This window comes from Dunckerocampus dactyliophorus, chromosome 5 (assembly GCF_027744805.1).
Source record: "Dunckerocampus dactyliophorus isolate RoL2022-P2 chromosome 5, RoL_Ddac_1.1, whole genome shotgun sequence".
NCBI classification, from domain to species: domain Eukaryota; kingdom Metazoa; phylum Chordata; class Actinopteri; order Syngnathiformes; family Syngnathidae; genus Dunckerocampus; species Dunckerocampus dactyliophorus.
The window spans coordinates 17,466,984-17,492,832 of record NC_072823.1 but is presented as its reverse complement, the minus strand read 5'-3'; the positions used below and the strand labels follow the sequence as shown (position 1 = coordinate 17,492,832).

The following is a 25,849-nucleotide window of genomic DNA, read 5'->3' as shown; positions in this document are numbered from 1 at the left end:
TTCATTTACTGAAAACCAACAAAAAAACAACTTTATTTAACACTTTCATTAATACAAAACAACAGGATATATAAAGAAAAAAAATCATTCTCATGCCTGGGGAGTTATATTGCTCCAAATTGCATTAGCTGAGAAAGTGGCATGTTTAGAAATTAAAAAAACAAATAAAACAAAACGCATACACTCCCTTTGTCCTGTTCTGGCTTCATAATCTATGCCATAAAACAAACTAAAATACAACTAAAAGTGTCCCCTTTGCAACCCCTCTATAAATGGGCTAAAAGCTAAACACATAAATAACAAAAAGCACATTTTATTTGGCTTTTTACAAATTACACAGCTTTTGAGAGTCCATCCAGTGTCCACTTTTCCTTCTATGATTCTGTAGGTGAAACAAACCCAAAACAATAACGATACTGACACTATAACAGTACAGAGAAATGAAAGCTTGGTGTGGAGAAAGGAGTGAAACAGACGGAAAAAGAACTTCTGTATGTGTTTGCGCACGTGTGTGGTTCTCCATTAGAGATCATCAGAAGGCCTGAAAAGGGATGTAACATGTGAGTCTCTCCAGCAGGGGGGTGCCGTGTGCTGCTGCGACTAGTGATGGTGCTCCGTGGTGGGCAGACACAGTGGGTCTTTAGTCTGCAAGTCTCTTGCCTCACTGAGAAGGAACAGCTAGGTTGGGGAAAAGGCAGGCAGTTCATCTTGGACCACGATCAGGTCACCACACTCACAACACACGTACACACTCGCTTGTACACACACACTCCTGACGTGTCAGTGCCAGTGACCGCTTGCTGAATTTTAGGTGGTTCTTTCCTCGCCGTCCGTCTCCTGCTTGGTCCTGCGAAGATTGCTCTTCATTTTCACAAACTCAGGAGTGTTCTCTTGTTCCTCCTCATTTTTCTGTTGCTCCAGCTCCAGCTGCAAAAACAAACAAGTGGGAATTGACATGACTGTCCAAGCAGGGCAGAGCTCAATAATTCGCCTACGGGGGTCTTAGAATACTTATAATAGTCGACTATTCGGCGATTCACTTCAGAAGAGTCTGTTTCGGCTATCAAGCTCGCCGTCAAATCATAAAAATGTCATGGTATCAAGACTGTACTATTCTGGCATGGGTGGTGTTGCCAACGCTGCTGATGAGTATACATTTTTATAAATAATGTCTTTGTTTTTGTTATAAATACCCTATTTTGATACTAATAATGTGTGTGTTTAACAGAAGACCTACACTTATCACGCATTAATCAAATCACACACTTCAATGGCACAATCCAAAAGCTGAGGTGAGCTCTAAGGATGACCATCAACATCAACTGACTTAATGACTCACAGTGGCTACTAAAAAGTGTGGAAGCACAGTGGTGCCAGGAGGTCCGACTCAAACCAAAACTGACTCTAACCAAAGCAAATTTTACCATAAAAAATAATGTACTGTACCAAAATGTTGACAGAAAACACATTTTATAGAGAATATAGTTTTACATGCAGAAAATGACGCAAAAATAATGACAAATCAACGGACAACTGAACGTAGTTAGCAACTTTTTTTTTTGGCAGCTACCTCTTTAATGTTGGTTGTACATGACATTTAGTGGAGGACTCAGCGGGCCACTATCTGGGACACACCGTCCACCATTTGAGGAAATACAGCACATCGCTTGTTTATCGTGTTAACTGGTTCCAGACCTGACTGTGATAAGTACGGTAGGATTCCTTCTTTATTCCTTCTTTATAAATACAATAATTTCATAGTAATGGCCTGTTTACGAGCTTCTAAATATGGTTTCTAACATTATTAGAACTTTCTAGACATGTACTAACACCCATTTAGTCACCCTTACATTCGTATCACCCAACATAGTAGATATAATCAGAAAAAATAAGCCATTTAAAAATAAAACTCGTGCACATGTAAGTCTCAGCAAATGTGTTTTGGTGCAGGGGAGCAGAATACGTGGCGGACAGGAAGTGACGTTGGGGGTTCAGACTAGAGTTTTAGCTTGGCCTCAACAGTAGCCCGTATTGCGGTGATGATGATTATTATGTTATTATTATTATTATTATTGTGCCTGTTGTGAGATCATTTAAACCTGAAATAAAAGCCTGTTGTTCCGGCAATCGACTCTGGCGCTTTTCTCACCCAACTGTAACTGACGCCTTGCGACAAAGGTAGAATACTATATTCACAATGTGAATAGTCTTCTTAATAACGTATATTTGTATTAGTTCATTTTCTCATTTTTGTGCTTGAAAATGCTTAATTAAAACATTTTAAATACACAAAATGTGCTTAAAAATGTGTTTTTTGACTAATAGGCCATATTGAACCACAAAAGAGGATGATTTCTTAATTAATATACGTTTGAAAAACGAGTGAAGCCGCGACTGTACATGCTTAAAGCCTTTACCTGCTCCAGTTTCTGTTGTCTTTTCATGAGCTCTATCTCTAAGTCGCTCCTCTTCTTATGCGCCTCTTGCTCCTCCTTCTGAGCCTTAAGGACTTGCTCCCTCTTCCTTTTCTCCAGAACCTTCTGTAGTTCGGGTTTGTTCTGAGGAGCCAGCCCCCTGTACAGAATGAAAGCAATAAAAACAGTCTTGTTACCAGCATGAAACTAAAGGAAACAACACATGCTTCAGTCAGGGCTGCTTCGCATGTATGAATGTATAACAGATGAGCGTGACCTCATTCTGCTTTGACATGTATCCCCATTTCCAGTGTTCTGGATTAACCATGAGTCATGTTTTGAAAAGTTTGGACTCCAAGCCAATCACGCAGTTTGGGACAAATTTTCCGGTCTGTGTGGAAGACCACTGCCATTACTGGAATGGACCCGGGGGAAAGTGGGATGAAATCATAGTCTGAATGTTGTTATTTTTCCAAGTCCACAGAGAAAAGCCATGCGTATTTTGTGCATATTCACTTGAGGGGTATGGGTAGGGAGATGCAGGGGTCCAAACTTCTTTTCCAAGGTCAAATATAATCCTTTCAAGCACTATCAAGATGAAAGTTGTATCCAGCACACTGGCCACAGTAAATTAGATAACACACTGTATCTAAGGGCGAACAAAATGTTTCTCTCGACACTGGTCAACATCCGATTTGCTCAGATTTCAAAACAAATTTTCCCTAGAGAATATAATGAAAATGGAAATCTATTCCAGTGTCAATCTGTGGCCATCAAAAACCTCTAGTAACTGCATAGGCAACATTTTTAACTGTCATACAATTCTAAAAAGAATTCGACTACTGATAACAACAAAATGCTCTTCATCGCAGATGCCCCTAATATGTTCACTTGTTAACAAATGTAAATGTCAGTTGACCACTATAAAATGCAAAATCTCACTTGATGTCACACATATGTTAATTTTATGACTTTTTGCAATGTTTTGCAAAAGAACATAATGTCTTGTACAGGTTTATATACGATTTTGTAAATGGTATTTTTCCACCTAATGGTGCGATCTATTAGTCAGATGCTAATATTGTAAAAAACACACACAAAAAAACCCTCATCACAACTGCACACAACTTCATTCAAAGTGCAACATTCAAGTTTTTTCCAGGAGTTTCCATTACCCCGTTATCACTAATTGTCATTTACAGTGTCAGCACAATGACATCAAGACTAAACAGACAAATGTTCTTTTGCAGAGGGGAAAAAAAAAAAATCAATCCACTGAGCATCCAAACATCCTGACACACATGCCAAGATTATTGCTCATATGGTTTAAAATGGTTGCAACATCCCAGGGAGGATCACACAATTCACGGGGTGTGTGCAGCAAATGTCAAAGACTCATCAGGGTGTGTGTGTGTGTGTGTGTGTGTGTGTGTGTGTGTGTGTGTGTGTGTGTGCGTGCATTTTGTAGCGATACCAGATGTGATGTCATCCTCTAAAAACTCCCAAGTTAGAAGCCAACAATGATTGGAGAGCATGAGGGGAATCGAAATGGATTAGCCCAAGGGTCGGGAACCTTTGTGGCAAAGCAAGCCATGAAAGCCACATATTTTAAAATGTATTTCCATGAAAGCCATAACATATCTTTTAACATTGATTACAACTAAAGGTGTACATTTTTAAGCAAGACCAACAATTTTAGAATATAACAAGTCTTTGAATTTATTATTTTTTTTTTAAGCATATACTGAAGCGAACCAGTAATAAAATACTTCTTATAATTAAAGCGACTTGCGACTGCATGGTTTTGTGTTGTACTCCTCATCCTTTCTTTTGGCCATCTTCTTTGTCAAAAGGGTTGGCGCTGCACAATTAGCTAGATGACTATTCAAGGAGGAAAGTTTACCTCTTGACCTTTCAACCCAGTAGGCTACGCATTATCCAGTAATAATCAAGTTTTGGTGTCTGACTCAGAATCGGAAGGACAGCTGGCACTGACTTTGGCCACCCATAGTGCGGTAGAAAATGGATGGCTTAAAATGCATTTAAAAAAGTTGTGTGTGTGTGTGTGTATGTATGTATGTATGTATGTATGTATGTATGTATGTATGTATGTATGTATGTATGTATGTATATATGTATGTATGTATGTACAGTATGTCACAAAAGTGAGTACACCCTTCACATTTCTGCAAATATTTTATGATATCTTTTCATGGGACAACACTGAAGAAATGAAACTTTGCTACAATGTAAAGTAGTCAGTGTACAGCTTGTATAACAGTGTAAATTTACTGTTCCCTTCAAAATAACTCAATACACAGACCTTAATGTCTAAACTGCAGGCAACAAAAGTGAATACACCCCAAGTGAAAATGTCCAAATTGGGCCAAAAGTGTCAATATTTTGTGTGGCCACCATTATTTTCCAGCACTGCCTTAACCCTCTTGGGCATGGAGTTCACCAGAGCTTCACAGGTTGCCACTGGAATCCTCTTCCACTCCTCCATGACGACATCACGGAGCTGGTGGATGTTAGAGACCTTGTGCTCCTTCACCTTCAGTTTGAGGATGCCCCACAGATGCTCAATAGGATTTAGGTCCGGAGACATGCTTGGCCAGTCCATCACATTCACCCTTAACTTCTTTAGCAAAGCAGTGGTTGTCTTGGAGGTGTGTTTGGGGTCGTTGTCATGTTGGAATACTGCCCTGCGGCCCAGTTTCCGAAGGGAGGGGATCATGCTCTGCTTCAGGATGTCACAGTACATGTTGGCATTCATGGTTCCCTCAATGAACTGTAGCTCCCCAGTGCCGGCAGCACTCATGCAGCCCCAGACCATGACACTCCCACCACCATGTTTGACTGTAGGTAAAACACACTCGTCTTTGTACTCCTCACCTGGTTTCCGCCACACACGCTTGACACCATCTGAACCAAATAAGTTTATCTTGGTCTCATCAGACCACAGGACATGGTTCCAGTAATCCATGTCTTTAGTCTGCTTATCTTCAGCAAACTGTTTGCGGGCTTTCTTATGCATCATCTTTAGAAGAGGCTTCTTTCTCGGATGACAGCCATGCAGACCAATTTGATGCAGAGTGCGACGTATGGTCTGAGCACTGACAGGTTGACCACCCATCCCTTCAACCACTGCAGCAATGCTGGCAGCACTCAGGTGTCTATTTTCCAAAGACAACCTCTGGATATGACGCTGGGCACGTGCACTCAACTTCTTTGGTCGACCATGGCGAGGCCTGTTCTGAGTGGAACCTGTGATGTTAAACCGCTGTATGGTCTTGGCCACCGTGCTGCTGCTCAGTTTCAGAGTGTTGGCAATCTTCTTATAGCCTAAGCCATCTTCGTGTAGCGCAACAATTCTTTTTTTCAGATCCTCAGAGAGTTCTTTGCCATGAGGTGCCATGTTAAACTTCCAGTGACCAGTATGAGAGTGTGAGAGAGTGATAAAACCAAATTTAACACACCTGCTCCCCATTCACACCTGAGACCTTGTAACACTAATGGGTCACATGACACTGGGGAAAGAAAATGGCTAATTGGGCCCAATTTGGACATTTTCACTTAGGGGTGTATTCACTTTTGTTGCCTGCAGTTTAGACATTAAGGTCTGTGTATTATATATATATATATATATATATATATATATATACACTTTAAAATGTCAGCAAAAAAAAAAAAAATACTTATATATATATATATATATATATATATATATCGATATATATATATATATATATATCGTGTTCAGAAATATCTGAGAGCCAGATGTTGTCATCAAAAGAGCCACATCTGGCTCCTGAGCCATAGGTTCCCTACCTCTGGATTAGCCTGAAAAGGATCAGTGGCGGCACAACAAAGCACCACACACACACGCACGCAGACGCGCGCACACACACACACACACACACACAAGACTAATAGGTGCCAAGTAGAGAGGCTACTACCTCTAGGCAGAAACCTCAACAAATCACCCCTTCTCCAATAATGTAATCACAGGCTGCCTTCATGAGTCTGGCGGATTTAATTAAATGTATTACTGAATCCTGCCGATTATATAACTGCGCGCTCACAATGTTCCAAGAAGCTGTGGGAGTTCTTTTGCAGCATGATGTTACTTAAATGAGAAAGAAGAGGGTGGGAGCATGAGAAGAGGACATGATTGCTGGCCTTGAGCATGGTTTAACTGTGTGCAAGGATCCTCTGAAGTCTGGATTTACATTGCTGGTCTAAGTGGTCAATATCAATTTAGTGCCTGTAAATGATTTTTATTTTTTTTTTAACATGCATTTTGCATTTTTTCACATGACCAAAATAACATTTGTGCTTTGGAAGACATGCTCCCGTACATGTAATACAGATATCCTCAAAGTTTCATAACCACCCCAACATTACAATGAGTGTTTTACAGAGTGAGAAATTTCAAGTAAATCCGACGTATGGAGTCAAACATTGGGATTTAATAACAGTGCCACTGTGTGGTGTATTATTCAGAAAAGTAATAGCACAGGCAACACAGAAGGCTCTTTTGACACATTTTCACCCTCTTCTGTAGCGATCCAGGAGTAGAAGAGAGCGCTTACACAAACAACTACGGTACATAAATTCATGGGATGTCCTCATTTTTCCGCAGGACTGTCGGTTTAAGTACAGGTAACGTGTTTCTTTTTACGCCCATGTCGCCCATGTTGAAGCCCATTTTGAAATGCTGAGGATCCAAAAATCCAAATTAAAAAAAATTGTGTAAAGAAAAACCAAACCGATACAGTTATCAAGTTATGAACAGTCCAGGGGAGGTGGTCAAGGTCACAGAAACCAGTTAACATGAGCTGCTGAAAGATGCTTTTGCCACACTCCTCCCCACTGTGGACAAATATTTCCATAATGACAACCCTGCACATTGGGAGGAATGTTTTTCAAAAGCACAACTATCTAGCTCTCGACCAGTCTTGACTGAATCTTAAATTGCTCATTGTGCATGTTTGTGTATATGCAGCCAAGGTAACACAGGCGGAGAAAGTCCCTCAGCTGTGACTGTTTTGTAATCTTGATTACATAACACACTTTTTTTTGCCTTTTCATGCAACCATCTATCCATCCATCCATCCATGCATGCATCCAGTACCTCCACTCACCCCCACCACTCTCATCATCATGACTAATCTGCTAAGCAAATGCCCCATAAAAAAAGTATCCCAGCAGTGACCCTGCTATATTCTTCACATACACTTCAGATTCCCCATATTGTGTTCTTTCATGAAAAATGTATCATCGAATGAGTTCCATCACCGTGATCTCTTCATCCTCTATTTCCATCTCTATAGCGTCACCTCACGCTTCGACCTGTTTACAACATGGCTACTGTGATGTAACAACTGTCAGTGGTTATTTATAGTGCCGAAACAAAGATGCCGCAGCTCTATTCGTTGACTTGGGATGATGCGCTGACCACATGACCTGCTTGGCTCTGCGCTGCTGATCTATGCGACCTTTGCATAACACATATGTGACACACTAATGGACATCAGGCTTTTATGTAATAGCTGCTGCGCAGGATTCATGGCCTGAGCTTTACATAATAATGCTGCTGGAGGTTGGATGCCTCGCTGGAGTCCCGCACACATCCACCTACTCCTTCAGAGGGCAGCAGCATCGCCCCAGTCTGCCTGAAAAGGACCACCAAGGCAACCAAGGACATCTCATGAGTATTGCATTAACTCAGCCTCCATCAGCGGAGGTCACACTCAGAAGACGTCAGGATGGAGAGTGCCATCTGTAGTGCCTCTGTATTGCGTGGCAAGCATCCAAAATACCATCAAATCACAGATTTGAATATGCCTCGAAATTCATACAAAACTCCAAATTGAACCCCTGCTCAGTGAGCATCGAAGCATGAACTCTACAGGTGTGTTTTATTGTTGTCTCATATGACTTCTTTGTGATGCCACTTCAGAAAAGGTACAGTTATTTTACAGATTTACCAACTGGGGAAATTCTGATAACCATAAAACCAGAAATAGAAATTATTCTGACACGGGACACCGGTAAAATAAGTCAACGCACACTGTGACATTAGCTTTTAAAAAGGACTGAATGCGACTCGCTTGCAATTATTTTTCAGTATATGAGAACACCACTGCCGGCTAGCTAGCGTGTTACAAATAGTGGCTTAAAATAACAACAATAATAACTACTGTATTGGCATACTCAAAGCAGGAAGAGGCGTGATATAATGCCAGCAGCATCTTCAAATGTTGGCGCCCTCTAGGTAGCTGGAGGAACCCACTGCATACAGTCCCTTCAAGTCTTAATGAGAAGAGACTCATCACCCAGGCAGTAACCCTGATGAATTGTTTCTATTTCTATGGATAAAATTACTCCCAAATAAAAAAAATTTGAGGTCTACCAGTGACCTTTAACTTTTTACTGACCTCTTCTGGTTCATGAGAAGCTCCCGATGCAGGTCCTGGTGGTTCCGAGAGTTCTTGACCGGGTTGATCAACTTCTTAGGTTTGATAAGCTCATCACAGTTTCCCTCCAGATAGTCTGGCTCAGCCATGACACTCCTCCCTGGTGACAGCGACAGACCAGTGTCACACGAATCTGAACCAGACGAGACACAGGACAGACACATTTAAATATGAGCGGCAATGGAAGCATGAGAAGAGCATTTTGTTTCTAGGTCCACTGGACAGTTCATTAGGTTCATTACGGTAAGCAAAATAATAAAAAACAGATGTCTTTGGGCCAACTGGGTGCAGGTATACATAATATCTTGGCTGGTGACTTTATTCCCGCTACACTTCATGAAGTCATCCTTTGGATTGTGTTCAAAGATTGTGAATGGGCTCTTAAGTGATGGATGGACTCGTTACATAATCGTCCCCACATGGAAGAGAACAGTCTGATGCAAGAAAGGCCACATGCAAAACAATGAAAACAGACACACGTTTGCTGCACATTTGTATGATTAGACACAGTATGAGGAAATAATTTCAACCAGTAATACTGCAGGACATCGGCATGAAGTAGTACATGTTGTCGACATATTTTACAGCATTTTCAATTTATAGCCACACAATTGTATGCCTATTTACCTAGCCATGGCCCCTTCATTCAAAGTTTATAACAGTATGTTTAAACAACAACACTTGAGGTGGAAACTTTTCTTGCCAGCTCAGAAAATGAAGGACCATTTAAACATGAACACAGAAAGACGAGTGAATGAAAAACCCCAATCCACTGAGGTAGACAATGAATGAAAAACCCCAATCCACTGAGGTAGACAAGCAACTGAAATCAGTAAAACAAACAGTTCAGATAAATATAACAGCTCACAACTGGTTTGAAATTATGTAAATAAATAAATAAATAAAACTCACCCTGCAGATGAGGAAAGACGGGGTACCTGAACATTGTTGCCATGTCTTCTATTTTGGTATATTGATCAATGAATAAGCTATTGAAAAGTTGCTGTTCTTTTTATCAGAGCGTTGCACAGGGGACCGACTTTGTCCTGCACAGCTGTGTGTACCACGCAGAGCTCGGTAAAAGTCTTTTATAGCTACTCTTACACACACACACACACACTCTCGCTCTCTCTCTCTCTCTCTCTCTCTCTCTCTCCGCTGCACCCCCTGCATCCACTTCATCCCACTCATGCTCAACGTTCAGTGTTTTAAAAGAAAATTACAATATTTGTGACAATATCTTTGTAACGACCTTTCAAATAGTGTTTGTGTCCCATGTTACGCTTTTCTGTAAACGAATATACTAAAATATTTAGCACTGCCTCATGCTGTGTGGAAAAAATGCCTCTTTTCAACTTGTTCAACGCAGCAGGCATTTAAAACATACAGCTTATTTCTGAAGACGAAACAAAGTGTGAAGCTTACCAATCACATCCGTTGTTTACACCAAACATACAGTATACAACATGTGCTGTAGGCCATGAGGGGGGCGGGATTGCGTCCTAAAAATCAAAACAAGGCGTGTTGATGAAATACAACCAAAGCGCCACTAGAGGTCGACATCCTTGCATTGGCAAGATGCAATCATGTCAGTTACGTAACAAAGTTGCCGGAGATATACATGGTGTGCTAAGTTGACTTCAGCGGCAGACATTCCACACAAAGGATGCTTGATGATCATATGCAGCCATAATGCTGGATTAATCTCCCCTGATGGCTCATTAAGAACACTTTCATCAAAACTAATTTACATGATGCCAAAACAACAGGAGATGGGTTTAAGTTTAAGAGCTACAGCGCATGTTGATGCACAGTCAGCTAAATGGGAAAAACTAAAAAGGCAACCCATTCCAAGATGCATGTGGACCGTCGATTTGTTCAGATTATGATCCTCCCCCCCATAGGAAATAACAGAGTAGTCATACATTAACTGCACATGCAATTTTAAAGCAAATTTCAAACATTCGTTTATGTCCCACAAATGTAAGAATGACTTAATATTAAAAGTCTCTGGCATTTAAGTTTTCTTAACTGTCATGTGAGCATAAAAGTTAAGCATGATGAGTATGGTGAAGACGGATAAAATTATGGAGGCACCGCTTAAGCATTATTGGTACGAATGCGCGTCCAATTACATTAACTTCTCTTAACCATTCCAGTTGAAGCGAGTTAAAATAAAAAGTCACAAAAAGCCAAAGAAAAGGCAAAACAAAGTTTACTGACAAGAGGTCTCTCGTTCTTCCTCTTCTCGGAAAACTAAACTAACTCTAAACTGCAGAAAAGAATTGAAAAAAGCCCAAAAGACAGCATTACCAAGATGAAAATCAAAAGGTGATGAATCGCCTTAGAGCTGGATGTGTTGTAGATAAGCTTGTGGCTGTAAACGGGGGCACGCATGCTGTGCGCATCAAAGGTGGGTTTTGTTCATGCCAGTAGCAGGGGGTGGAGGGACTCAAAGACTGGCAGTGTTGTCGAAGTGTCCGTTAGCTTAACACATGTGCTCTGACTTCCTGCATGGCCCCAGGGAGAGGGGAAGTGACATAGGGAGTTCAAAGGGGTCTTGCAACCTCAAATTGGAGCCCTCTCTTACCACTGCTAGCTTTAAATATTGTATTTACTGTCGCTTCTGTTTCCAGTTAAACTCATACAGACACCATCTGTTCAAAGTCCAACACCTTAGAGCAGGGGTAGGGAACCTATGGCTTGGGGGCCAGATGTGGCACTTTTGATGACTGCATCTGGCTCCAGACATTTTTAACATAAATGTTTTTATTGCAATCACCGGCTCAATCAGTGGCTCAAAACAGGTCACAACTTAAGTAATTAAAAAAAACTTGTAACATTACGTTATTTCATAGCATGGTGAATGTACAGGTCACAACATGTCCACAAGTGTTTTGGAATTCTTGGAATGTGTATTTGTATGTGCACATGAGTTATTATTAATTTGCTTGCATCACCAAATTTCACTTTTGTTTCCAGGTCATGTGATTGTTGTCAGAAACTGTTGCTAAGTGGTTGTTGCTCGTTGTTCAGCGGAAAGTAAACTGTTTATACCGCTTACCGTCGGCTCCCGCCTCATTCTGAATAACATCTCCACATTTGGTTACGCTCGACTTGAGTAATATGTTGACTGACAACGATGACAACAGTGTGCAGCACCGGTGGAATGACAAACGTGTGCCTTCATCGAGTCTGCCAGCTAACGCTCCTGCGCATGCATATACAATGTTGTATATGGAGTATATCTTCTAAATGTGCGTCCCGTTAAAGGAATCTTTCACGAGAGTGCAATGTTTTCATTTAATAATGATATATTAGTGTATTTTGTCATTTACTGTGTGTTTTAAGCTGCAACCTGTAGTTTTAATACATGTTTGTTTACACTACAAGCGAATAAACATTTGACAACATGACATTTGTGACATATTAGGTTATGATATTCACGTTATCATGTCGAAAAGTACTTAAATAGTGTTATGTGCTTACACATTGGTTCGATAACTGCAAAGCCATGTAGAATATACACCAAATCCACACACTTCTGGCTGCTAAACTCTACGAGGGCACACGTCTTGTCAGTGAGTTGCCTCGCTGAAGCACCTCGAACACAGTCCCCACACGCTAAAAGTGTAAGGAAGCAGCAGTTCCAAAAAAAATCCTGACAGCTATCAAGTATGAGCATTTCCACTCGATGCCTCCACCATGCAACACCCTGGGATACCGTGAGGGGCGGTGCACACACTTGACTGATCGAGACTGTATAGTGTATTGTATTTTCAATATCAACACCTCTTTGGGCCTTTATGTTCTCCCAGTGCAGTTTTGGGACAACACTTCTCTTCCAGGAATCCCATTACAACACTTTTGTTTATTGCTCTTGGGAATGAGCACACCCACCCTTCACAGTCAGGGCACAGGGGAACGCAAAAAACTAATGAGCCCCCAAAATACTTAAGTCCTTGAGAAGTCTCCAGGAAAAAAACCCCCAGCATTTATAAGGACACTAAATAAAAAGCATTCAAGCATAAAATGAGAATAAAGTTGGAAGAAAAGGAGTAAAACTGGGTCAGACAGTCACAGAAGTAGAGGGAAGTGAAAAGGGGAGTTGGCTATCGAGAGCTTTCCACTGTTTACTTCATTCTTTCTTTGTCATTCACATGACTGGCACTTGACTAATCTCACATGCTATGAATATCATAAGATAAAGAACATTTCCAATCAGTCCAGAGACAAAGCATCACATTTCACTTTACATGAATGACTGTTTAAGGAAAAGTGAGAAATGAACCAGTAATTTCAATGAAAGGACGTGTGGTTTGGATGCAACCACACGTCCACTTCCACTGTATCAACAGATGCTGAGGAATCAAAAAAGCAGTGCAAGCAGTAACCAGCGGAACCTCTAATGTTCGAATGCCCCGTAGCGGTTATACATTTCAGACTTCAGCAAAACGTCTGGAAACAGTATCTCTAAACTCAAACATCAGTGTTTGAACTGATCTAATGCATGAAGCACAAATGATTAACTCTTGGCTGTGTTTTGTATTTTCCTTAGCTTTTTGTGTTGTTTTTAAAACTAGTCCCCATCTGGCTTTTTATCGGGTTGCTATTTTGAACTATGAACAGTGCTAACACAAAATTGGGTTGATGAAGTTGAGCCACCAACTTTCCAGCTTCTGGGGCAGTATTTAGAGTCATAACAGGAGTGAGATGGCACCTGTACGAAAGCACATTCAAAATGCTGGGACTTGAGTCTCATGTTTAACACTCTAAACTCACTTCTCCTGCTTTATGTGTTGAACATACTATTGATGTCCAGCTAAAATATGAATAACTGCATCTCAAGCCAATCAGCATCCCAGAATGGATTGTGTTTGACGAAGGCAGTTTCACAGTATAGGTTGCATTGCGGATAGTCATGAGGATTTCAATAAAGAACAAGTTTTAATCACAACTAGTTATTCTGCTTAGTCTAGACTAGGGGTCAGCAAACTGCGGCTCTTCGGCCTCAATGTTGTGGCTGCCTTTGCAATGCTCAAATTTTTAACAGGTGAGTGGGAAAATGCGCATTTTTGAAAAGAGTTAAAAATATCCGACTTTCTGTACGACCCTGAATGCATCATGGCTGCATTCTGACTGTTGACTGGATGATCATAAGGGAAGGGAAGCCAGTGTTTGCGTTCCTGCGTTTGTTTAGACATGACAGTCGTCTTTTCACCCCGTGGCAAGTATCTCACCAAAAAAGAAACATCTCAGAAGAAAAAAAAGACTAATTCTGCAAACAATGCTGGCTTACCTATATGCTTGATATGTGGCAAGAAAAAAATGTTGAAAGATTCTCAAAACAAGCACCCATTTTTTTGAAAAGTAGACCTACACATGTAAAAGTGGTCATCCCTGCAGTCTGGGTGGATTTCTGTGACATGGAACATAGTTCCACTTAGTTGCTGGGGCCACTTAAGGAAAGAGTTTGGCTTCTCAAAACAAAATGCATTCAAAAGATGCAATCTAGCCGTAACCCACAAAATTGAGAGTGACGAGCAAAGCAACAAACAATGCATTGTCAATGCAATAAGCAAACATGTCTGAAAGCGGAGAGGAGAAGCTGGTGAAAAACACCTGTCTTTTAACATTATCATTTGGTTCATATTGAAGCAGTCTGACCATCAGCAGAAAACCATACTCAGAGTGCCGAGTGCGTGGAGCAACAATTGCACAAATGCAAATAACTGTAATGAGACCAATTTGGTGTTTTGGTAAGGTGTTTTACCACCCTACAATGAAACACGCTGTTGACTATGAGCGATTTTGAGTCATTAAAGCAAAAATAATAATTTACCGTCTGCACTGTTTTGCACACTATTGAAAATACAACTTAAGTATTTCCTTTACTCAGAGTTAATTGCTGTAATTGCAAAAATGTATACACCACCAAATGCCAAATGTTGCAGGTTTTTTATGTGAAGTATCTGTACTCTACACTTGGAAAATCTTCTTTAGAAGTAGCCATGCCTAATACTTAGTGTTTACCTAATTCATAGTGTCTCTGTTCCTTTATTAACAAGACACCAGTTTTTCCTGTTCTTTGTATCTTGGGTGTCATTTTGGAATCAACGCCTAAGGATGAATCCCAAATCTACAACTTACCCATTTTATTAGCTCTTATCTCTAGGTTTTGCACGTCCACGAGAATCAAATGGTGACCCAATTCTTCTTAAATCAAGGGGTAAGCGGGAAGAGCTAAGGGGTGTACATCCCTAGAAACCAAGTGTGTTCCCCGACCACGCTCGAAACGTCAAGGTAGAAGGAGTTTCCTCGGATTCAGCACTCACGCTGACAAGACGGCAGTAACGTCACTCATGTTTTATTAAATATTCAAACCTTTGCTACTCAACGTAAATATTCACCATGTTTTAAATTGTTGGTTGTCGCTAGTTATAACTAGCCGGCTAACAAACACCAAGATCTAACTTCACTGTATTTCCTAGATGATAAGACAATGATTTGATAGTGACCAGCTCACACCGCTACTGTAGAAGCAACATTACTCAACTATACTGTGACATTCACGTTTTGTATTAGCCATCTCCTGTTGGTTTGTAATGTGTGAGCAAGGGTGTAAATATCATGATGACTCACCGCATATAAAGCAATTTCAAGTTTGCCTCTGACCATTTTCTGTGCAAATGAAGCTTTACGATTAATGAGATGGGTTTTCTATACTCAACAACCTAATAATATAAATTGTAAGCACAAATGACAAATAAATGTTTTGATCAAAAATACACAATTTTGAGACACGAATGCTGAAGCGCGAATATGCAGGGATCCACTGCACTAAGTTGCTTCCTTAACCTATTCTGAATTGGTTCTGTTATCATTTACTTGCCAAATAATCTAACTTCTGCATTGTACATTACAATGTGGATTTTAGTCCACATCAACCGTCCCTACTGGTGGTTAACTTCACCATGTGACCGTTCTTTCCTGTGTAGGATAGTGACAGTGCAGGCCTTTGAGAGCTCTGCAGGGTGGGTAAGCTCTGTCAGCTGGGTGCAACTGACCACGCCCATTCTGTCATCAACACGCCAGGATGTTTATTCCACAGCACGAAGCAGGAAGGCATATAGGGGTCATGTTTGCTGAACGGATAGGTCGGCATCTTGCTGGTGTATGGCCTTTTTAGTATGAGCCCTAAGAGGTGATTTAGAGTGGGTATTGTCCTCATTCTGTTAATAATATAGCACCCACACTTGTGTTCATATGTAAGCACATTGTCCCTTTTGTGTCATCTTGTACACTCAATTTTTTGTCTGTTCTAACGACAGATGGGAGGTCCACCCCTCAGGGGAAATTGCATCATCAGTACCCCTAAAGCAACCCCCACACCCCGTTCTCTCACTCTCACTCGTCTCAGACACGCACACACACCCCATTTACAAGCCGGACAAATCTGGGTAAGCGCTCAGCAGCCTGTCTGTTAATGAAGCGGCCTTTCAGCCATAAACAGGAGCAACCCTAATTAAAGCATACAGATAGGCCTTTAATTGACAGCTGTAGGGTGTGTGTGCGTGTGTGTGAGTGAGAGAGAGGGAGCGAGAGAAACAGAAAGTGTGACAAAAAAAATGCAGGAGACATCGGGGGGTGAGCCTCGTGATGACAATCACTTCCTGTACAGGCCACGAGTAAGTACGTGCCCATTCACAAAGCTTCCCACCACGACGACGCAGATAAATCACAGCGGGAAAGCGCAGTGACGTACCAAACAATGGCACTATATATTGTCCGGTCCCTCACAAACAAACCCAGGCTACATTCATTCATGTGTTTGTAGTCCAGCATAATATGCACAGAAATGTGTGTACTTCAGTTGTCCCTCAGGAAAAAAAAATGGTCTGCCAATGCATGCAAAGACAGAAGGAGCCAATTAGATAAGAAAAAACAGGCACACACAAGTACAAGTGTGTTTTTCCCACAATGAAATCTTGATTCTCAGAAGGCGTGCTAAAGGGTGCTTCAAAGAATAACTGCCATGCTAACTTTGGAAGCCAGGGGGATGCCACTCCATTCACTTGTCTGTGTAGCATTGCACAGTATTTACAGCTTTGTTGTGCTAAACATTACTTTCCATAAAGACTTCTACAGCGGGCTGTTTAGTCAGGTAACTAGTTGGGCCTGAACTAAATGTGTTTGCAGAGCAGTAAAATTCCATTAAACTGCTATCATTGCAAGATGAGCACAACCTTTTTGATATAAATGATACATGATCAAAACAATATACATTTGGCCGATGATAGATAATTGTGTGGCGATAATGCATGTTGACGACGCAACTTATTCGTATCTCGCACACTTGACAACAAGCTGCAGCAGGTTCCAAGACGTTGTCAATGTAATGTAGCGAGCTGTAGCTAGCGCGGCAGAAGTATGTCTTTCCACAGTCTGGGCACCTCTAAATTACTAATCTCTGCCTCCATGGCATGATATCATTATCACTGGAGGATGAGGAATGGCTAAGCATGCGACACACCGACCGAGAGAGAGCAGGATGAGACAAGAAGCCATTCTAACCTCAAAGCTAGTGTGAATGTAAAGGAGTGAAACAACAGACAAAAAAGTGCTTAGCACACTGAAACACAGGTCTTGGTGGAACTGTGTTACAGCGGAGAATAAGCGGCTATCAACAGGAAATTAGCAAGTAGATTAGTAAGAGTCGAGAGAAAAAAATAATACAACAACTACACACAGCAACTACTGCACACTGAGTGCACATGGCCAGAAACCGGAAATGACGCAATTAAGTTGCCGCATACGTCGGCAGACAGGAGAGGAGCCTTTGAAACCTATAAACTGTAAATGAAATTGTTCTATTATAATTTCTATGCCAAGCAATATATCGTGATATATTGATATCGTGATACGTTATCGCAATATGGATTTTAAGCCATATCGCCCATTCCTATTTCCTACATGATCAATAAAATTCTCATTGACTTTCTGTAACCAGTTCTACAACAGTCTGCTTATGCCGCAAATTATTTGGGCCTGAACAGTGTAGTCTGTAGAGTAGTCTCTCAACACTCACCATACTAAGAATATGGTGTGGGATGAGGAATCACACATACACATGCTGATTCCGTTGTATTTCCTGTGCGTTCGAAGCCTCGCTGGGACACCCACTCCTCTCCCACAAAGTGATGTCACCAGGGAGACGCTATGGGAATTTACAACCAGGGTTGTTGGGTCATAAAACATAGACGTGCACCCATGCAAGAACACAAGGCCAGCAAAGTGTAACAGATTGTGTATTATGTGAGGAAGGCCCATGCTTTAAGGATCCTAAGAGGTGTGTGTGAGATATCACAGGACCACACAACATTGGCTGGCCTACATAGATTTTTGGTCTCACTCAGGCACGAATTGAGGATCTGTTATCACTGCAATAAGATCTCTGCCTGGCTGCCCATGGAAAGTAACATGCATGATAATAATACTGCAATTAAAAATACAGGACTAGTTTCTCCTCGTGTTACTGTTTGACACACAGCACAACTATGATGGCCATCAACAACAATGATGCAGAGGGAAATAATATATTGGCAGGCATTAAATGCAAGATAAACATACAACACTTATTAGATCCGGGTTGTCTGACCATTAACAACCAATAATGCTAATTTTGTATTTACTGTCAGAGGGTCATTAATATAACGATACAGTGCATTGCTTCAAACAAGCCCTCCACAAATCTTGCAAGACTTCTGGATATCGAGTGAAACTTCAGCATCTCAAGGATCACCGCGACAAATGTGTTTGGATTTAACAGGAATGCCATCACAGAATAGGAAAGCAATACGCACACCTACAGTATCTCCGCTGTTCAGAACAACACGCCTACTACGACAATAATAAAGAGCAGAATGTACACTATACAGCGAGTTACAAACTACAGCGTTTTTTTTTACCACATAGGTTAAAACCGCATGCTGTTGTCACATGTCCAGAGCGCCGGGAGCAGATAACAGAATGAATGGGGGTGATTGAAAAGGCCGACACACCAAGTTGAGTCATCCTATGAGAATGTGATGAACCTGCAAAGTGATTATCACTGTGGACACACATGCACATGCTTGCACAACTAAACGGCGATCCAGTCAAATTTTTGCTGCTTTGGAGGACAGGGACATGTGGTTGCATGCTACGTGCACTTTTTCTTTTAAAAGGTTAAAACCCAAATGCTTATTCAAAGCAAATTCTGAACACATGTTGAGTGAAGGTGGGGGCCTGTGGAGGGGTTTGGGTACAATGTAGGGGTCACACCTGTCAATGCAAACAGCTGGTCTATACACCCCTTCACAGCTGAGAGTGACACATGTTCCTATATGTACACACAACAGCCTGATGGGAACAGGTGCCCTAACATGCACAGAATTGGCTTGCTATACAGACACAAACCAATTGTAGTAAACCGTACACTGTATAGAAACTGTATATACACTTTAGAAAACTGTAGTGAACTGTCATAACAAAAGATGCCTGAAAAGTCATACTTTTTATTTGCCTTTTTATGTTATTTTACAATACCACCACAGAAGGGTACCACTGATGGCAAAAAAAGAGAGAAAAAAAGTATGATGACCAAGAATCGGAAATGGAACTTATTATGGTGTAGCAGTAGCGACAAAAGCCGTGCACGTCTGTCATGGCTGCTCAGTACAACGTGGCAAAAATGACAGTTGGCATCAATAACAACAAAAGGGAGCATACGCCAAAGTTACTGTGAAGAGATTCACCTTCCGAGCACAAGCACGTAATGGTGAGTACACAATTTACTTGACCTTTTTCAATACACACCTGTTTATTATTTTCACCCTTGTATGGCAGTTAAAGCTGAAGTCAGCCGCCTTCAGCAAAGCTCCCTAAATGGTACGCCTTTGTAATATGTCATGAATGTTTTATTTTTTTGGGAAATCATACAGTGGTTAACTTTTACACTTGTCAGCTAAGAATGCGTAAAATGTTGCTTAAAACAGATTTTACAATGGCAATGGTTTTGACTTGCATTTTCCATTGTTTCCTATGTTCAGAATTGTTAGAAATCTGGACAAATTGGAGTTTGACCAGAGTCCATTTATGATTGCAGGCAATTACATGCTCTGCACAGTTAAAAGTGATAGTTTGCCACGGTTACACGGTTGCCCAGGGGGCGCTAACTCGCTGCAAGCATTACATTCTCCCTGCTTCGAGTATGTAAGCTATGCCCGACGTAACAAACACACGTGCAACACAACAATATAACATTATGCTACAAAAGTAGTGTTTGGAAAAGTGTATGATTTTACTCACCGGTTCAATAGGAACAACCACAGCATCTGTTTTTAAATCCTTTTCTTCTCGAAGATCTAGGACCCTATGACTTCCCGGTTAACAGAATCCTGGACGGAATCGTGAAATTGGCTAATAAAAACCTAATCTACCGTTAAACGTGAAATCTAGTGGAAAGTGATATCATGTCAATGAAATGGTGTCATCGCGAGGAGAAGGAACGTTTGTTTGTGTGGGGAAGTGTTTCCTTGGCGAACTGCTCAACCGTGGCAGAATCTCATCACAAACACTAACCCCCCTGCTGAAACTAAACATGGTTATGCGGCAGCCTGAAGCACAGACAAAAGTGGGGTAAAAAAAAACTTAGAAACGCCTCTCTTACGAACGTGAATGGAAGATAGCGAGGTTAGCTTAGTTTAGCAGAGCATGCTAGTGCGGCTGTGTGTATGACTCAAGCTGTATGAGTGTTTACACAGTGTTGTCTTTTACCGCTTGTTGATGTAGGCGAGCGTTTACGATGCCCAGTGACGCTGTGCAAGTTCTGAATGAAATAAGACGAGAGGCACGTTTATTCTTGCTCCCAGCTCATCTGAACCGTCATGACATTCTCAACACACACAATGCACTCCCAGACTTCAAAACAAGAACACTGTTCCCCACATACTGTCTAATTGTGCAAGCAAAATAAGGGTGTGATAAATAAGTATCTTAACATTACAATTGGAATTGCATCGGCGACTACATCTTCCTTCACCACAAGCATGGGCATTATAAATTGTTCAGGATATTTTTGCAGAGGCTGAGCTCCCACTATGAAAGTTTTAGCCAGGCTACATCTGCTTATGAATTGCTAGGCAAAATGGCCCAATGAAGCAGTGCGTCAATAATTGTAAGAATTTTTTAAAAACAGAATTCTAAAAACCTAAAACGGAAAACTCTGAAAAAAACAGATTTCACATGATTCTAAAACATCTCTCCACTGTTCAAAAGCAATTCCAATATACTACTCTTAGACTAGTTGTTTTTGGAAGCTGTTTCCTCTTGTGCGGTTTTGCCACCCAGTGTGTTCAGGTAAAATAGCATGCAAGTTCTCAGCCATGACTGCAAATTGTTGGTCATTTCTTTGGGACTGTGTATGTGTGCACGCTATGAGCATGTGAGTGTCTAATTCTGAAAAATAGGAACTTTTTTTAATCTATGGTAACATATGCTATCCGGTGGTGATCTTATATTTTTTGTTTTAAAAATATTTTGGAGCCAGTGACAGACTCGCTTTAAGCATGATGTCATAAAAAGACACGTCTTTGTTATGGCTGTGCTGTTGGCTAGGTTCAAAGCTTTGTGGGTACTACTACCCCCCCCCCCCCCTCCCACTACCCCCAATCAATATGAGCCACGCCCCTTCCCTCCATCCACTGGTTGAGCCCAGCGGGGAGCTCAAATCTCATTGGCTGCAAGGCACACCGGGGAGGATTTGGGCGGTTCTCCTTTGTTTACGTGTTAGCGGGGAAAACCCAAAACAACTGTTACCTTGGGCAACCAGACGATCTACCGTTATCCAGACAAGACACAGCAGTGCAGGAGCAACACACACTCAAGTATACAAAAGTGCACAGACGACATGAAGAGTCTTTGTTCTGTCTTGATTCTTTGCATGAACATCATCATGACACTAAATATGGAGTCAGTAGGCATATTTTAGTTAGCAATCATGTGGTTCAATTCTCCAACAATATTTTGCAGTCACGCACTGAAGTAGGTTTCACGCTGTACCAGTAGGAAGTGACTGTTCTGCCGTGGGAGTATGTTCCTACTTATGTTTACAATAAGATCATGTATCTTGATACTGGCTAACAAAGAGTTTAATACAATTCACGAAGCCATGACTCTCAATCTCTATATAATTCAACCTACCAGGCTGGAATAGGGGCATGAACGTTTAGCGTCCTGTGTCATCCATTCTCCAGAACTCTGCAAAGCGGCCCACACACACTAATGGATCCATATTGTGATTGAAGGTTCACAACGTAAGGAAAATCAATGGGGTTCTTTGTGAAAGGCAGTCTCAATAGGTGTGTTTTATCTTTTATATCGAATGCTTATCTTATCTCATGAGTAGCTCAACATAGAGTACCGGACAAACAAAAGCCTTTGCATGTCTGACGTTTATATGGCGCCCAGCGCGCACACACCACCATGCAAAGTCAATACCTGAATCGTGACATTATAATCTAAAACCACAGCACAATGTAAACTGAGCCTTTGTCCCGTTTCATCGCATTTGTTTACTATACATCATAATACTTAATTTGGTGGGGTAGTGCTGGGGGGGGCAAAGAGTCTAGAAAAACAGATTATAAAGACAAAGATAGCAGCGTCCCATAACATTCTGAGAAAATTTAAACAAAAGATTTCAATAAATGGGTTTAAGCGGAAGTGGCGCAATGTTAATCCAAATTGTCGAATGCATTTGATGTATGATAAACATCTGCTTTTAATAGCTTGTACCATAATAAAACATTCATTCTCTATAAAGTAGGCCGCGTCAGTCTTTGATTCAGGGGCCATGAAAGTGCCTTTGATTAGATATTTCCTATTCCTATTCCTATTAAAGTGTGCAACAGCATTCAAGTACAATGGAACCTCCGTTAATGTCATTAATTTGTTCAAGAAGGTTCGACAAAGTGAAACGTAATCAAACCTAATACATTTTTCCCATAAGAAATAATGTAAATTGAACTACCGTAATCAGTTCTGGACACCCAAAAATGTGTTTCTCACATTCTTTATCAATGTTCTGGAACTTGCAACTGGTTAGTCATCATAAGCACTACAAAGTCAGCCGCTGAGCTGTGGGACAATGACTTCTGGTTCCGGTTTCCATGCTAACAGGAACCTTTTTTGACAAAAATACGTATATTAATAACAGAAGATGTGTGCTATATTGTATGCTAACCGTAAACAGATTTTGCATACATTTTCGTCGTAAACCAAAAAATATGCTAACTGAAATTATTTTTCGTATTGTTTTTGGAAATGGCAATGAGTAATAGCATCACCATTGCTTCATGAAAAAATTAACTGAGAAACAGAATATGCTGGACCAGTCAGACCTTCTATTGTATATTAAATTCTTTCCAGGAAAAAGACCAATTATGAAATCATGACAGACATGATGTAACAATGATGTCACAGTATGGTCAGATGTACTGAGCATCCAATTGGATTGCTCTGCAGTCGTCCCTATGATGTTCACAGCCCAAAAGAACAACGTTCCAATTCTTTGAGTGACATTTTCAGCTCAGCGACAGTCCCAATGAGTCTTAACTGAGAACATTGAGATAAGTTCAAGCCGTGTTTCCCAGCAAGCAGTACAGTTCAGTACAGCCTAGCTCACAGTGTTTTGAGGGGAAAAACTTTTGAGTACTTTTGAGTAAAAAACATTTTCTTCTGCTGGCCGCAACACAAACTGGTGGAACGAAATCGACCCAGCTGTGATCCAGCTTCGGCGACAGCAACAAAGGTGTGAATGCACCTATGTGAATGGGAACAGTGGAAAGCTGGGACCAGAGTAGTATTTAACACGCAAGACCCATTTCTCCTGCACTTTTGCACTGAACACAATTGTTGTCAAGCAAGCATTATATACACCACACCAGACGCTGGGATTGATGTCATCACAGCTAATTATCGGCTTCCTGGATGCCGTGCTTTGCTTTGATGGATCTAATGTGCCAGTTTTGAAGGGTCTTGGTGTGAAAGAGTCTACATATCGAAAGAAGCCCATACCCCTGTAACGGATGTCAACTGGTGCTGCTTTGCGTACGTTGGTAAATCTCACTCACCGACACCTTAGGAGTTTCGCTGGACAGCAAGTTGACAGTTTGGGCTTTAATCTCGACAGCTTGTGCTCTTCAGTCTCATTCTGCGGACCTTGGCTCAGCCAGCCCCGCGCTTGAATGTGCCGTGACCCGGATGAGAGTTGAGGTCTAGGGAGGTGACTGTAACAGGTGCTAGCTAGTGCAGCTGTACATTGGTTAACCTCACTCCCTGATACCTTAAGAGTCGCACTGGACGTTGAGTCCGGGCTTTCAGCTTGATGGGGAGCGCTCTCGGCTAGGGAAGCTCATACCCCTCTAGATGGCTCTGCTGTCTGAGATTCCCATAGTCAAATGCAAGGGCAAACTGCACACATGCTTACAGGTTACAAGGTCCTCTTTGAACTGTGTTAACAGCAAGAGCTCAACACAAAAGAGTCTCAAGTGGAGTAAGTATTGAGGATCAGTGCATTCTGCTGAGTAATACATTTTGTGCCCACAGACGGACCAGCGGGACTTTGAGATAATACCGTCCACACACACACATAAACATGCGGGTTACCCCCTTATGGACACACACCCAAATGCTTAGCCAAATACCTACATTTTTCTAGGTCAAACACGCATTCCCATCTAATGATACATCTTGGAGAGATGACCCAGAACCACTAATGGACATGTAGCTCTGTTGAAAATGGAAAAGCGGGTACTTCATTCACATATTTAAATTCCTCTTAGAGTGCAGTAATCACGCAGTTGAGCGCATTCCAGTTGTAGCACTGGCCTCACACAAAATGTACATGCAGTGACAGCATACACCCTTACGGGAAACAAGAGGAGAGGGAGGGGTTCAAAGATCAGAAAACAGATGTAAATCCCTTAGCAAACTCTACTCCTAAATGACTAACACATGTGCAAGAACTTTTCTCCCCCTTTACGACATACATACACACTTCCTCGGACAGCTCCTCCACGGCACGGTTGACAATGTTTTTGGTTGACACCAGCTGTCACTCTGGAACACGCACACCTGACGACTTAAAAAAGTTGTAAAAAAAAAAGGGGTCGAGTTTGACCCTTACCCTCTTTATATAACTTTTCGTTAAAGTTTGGCGAAAAAAGTGCGTTGCGGCACGCGGTGCTTTAACTGACCCGTTGCAACATACAACAACCATGTCAACTGTATGACAGCACAGTAGGTACAAAAGCTCACCATCTCATTCATACCCGTCGATTCGCTTTTGATGTTAGCATAATCCAATAGTAACAGTCGTAGTATTAATGCAACTTGAATGAGCCCGCATACAACTGATAAAATCATGCTAATAAACAGTACTTTGTTCACATAGTCAAAGTCATAGTCTGTCCAAAATGTTAGACAACAAGTGTGTGCTTGCTTGCTGCAACAAGACCAACGTGTTTCGTCCACTGTCCCGTGTGCTAACAAAAGGAGAACAAAAGAGTTTGTATTACGAAATTCCATACATCTTCCCGTTTTTCTTCTTTTCTCAATTTGTACATCTGTGCTTTGCTAACCTCCATAAAATTGTTTAAAAACAACCAGACGTTCAATCACAACGGGTCTGCTTTTGTTAGGACGCTCGCACCAGACACACAAACACACACTTACCTGAAAGTCTAACCACCACAGCGCTTCTTTTTCTTCGGGTTTGTGTCACTTGCACGGTGCCTAAGTGTTCAAATCTCAAAATGAGCGCATGCCACGGTGACTGGTTTGGTTTGAGGTGTGCCTTCGCTTTGCCGCGGCTGCTTTTGGAAACTGGTCAACACTCACACACACACACAC

General features: G+C 41.4%; 1 protein-coding gene across 4 annotated transcripts; it reads right to left on the bottom strand.

Moving 5' to 3' along the window:
* On the bottom strand, positions 1 to 25,849 carry fam107b (family with sequence similarity 107 member B). 4 transcript variants are annotated; one of them, XM_054777388.1, is made up of 4 exons: positions 25,673 to 25,849; positions 8,858 to 8,996; positions 2,418 to 2,574; positions 1 to 927 (listed from the first exon to the last, which is right to left on the bottom strand). In XM_054777388.1, exons 2-4 carry the CDS (start codon positions 8,983 to 8,985, stop codon positions 808 to 810), a joined length of 405 nt encoding a protein of 134 aa, XP_054633363.1. In that variant the 5' UTR covers positions 8,986 to 8,996; positions 25,673 to 25,849; the 3' UTR covers positions 1 to 807. The 4 variants fall into 4 exon arrangements, with proteins under 4 accessions (XP_054633363.1, XP_054633362.1, XP_054633359.1 ...); XM_054777387.1 differs by having other exon boundaries at positions 8,858 to 9,029; positions 25,673 to 25,847; XM_054777384.1 differs by lacking the exon at positions 25,673 to 25,849 and adding an exon at positions 9,809 to 9,978 and having other exon boundaries at positions 8,858 to 9,029.

What these genes read in the sequence shown, in the direction of transcription:
- fam107b (XM_054777384.1), bottom strand. Translation starts at nt 9,851, where the DNA reads ATGGCAACAATGTTCAGGTACCCCGTCTTTCCTCATCTGCAGG. An exon ending in CTTCTCATGAACCAGAAGAG is followed by an intron (nt 2,575 to 8,857) that starts GTCAGTAAAAAG and finishes CATTCTGTACAG; the next exon opens with GGGGCTGGCTCCTCAGAACA. An exon ending in GACAACAGAAACTGGAGCAG is followed by an intron (nt 928 to 2,417) that starts GTAAAGGCTTTA and finishes TTGTTTTTGCAG; the next exon opens with CTGGAGCTGGAGCAACAGAA.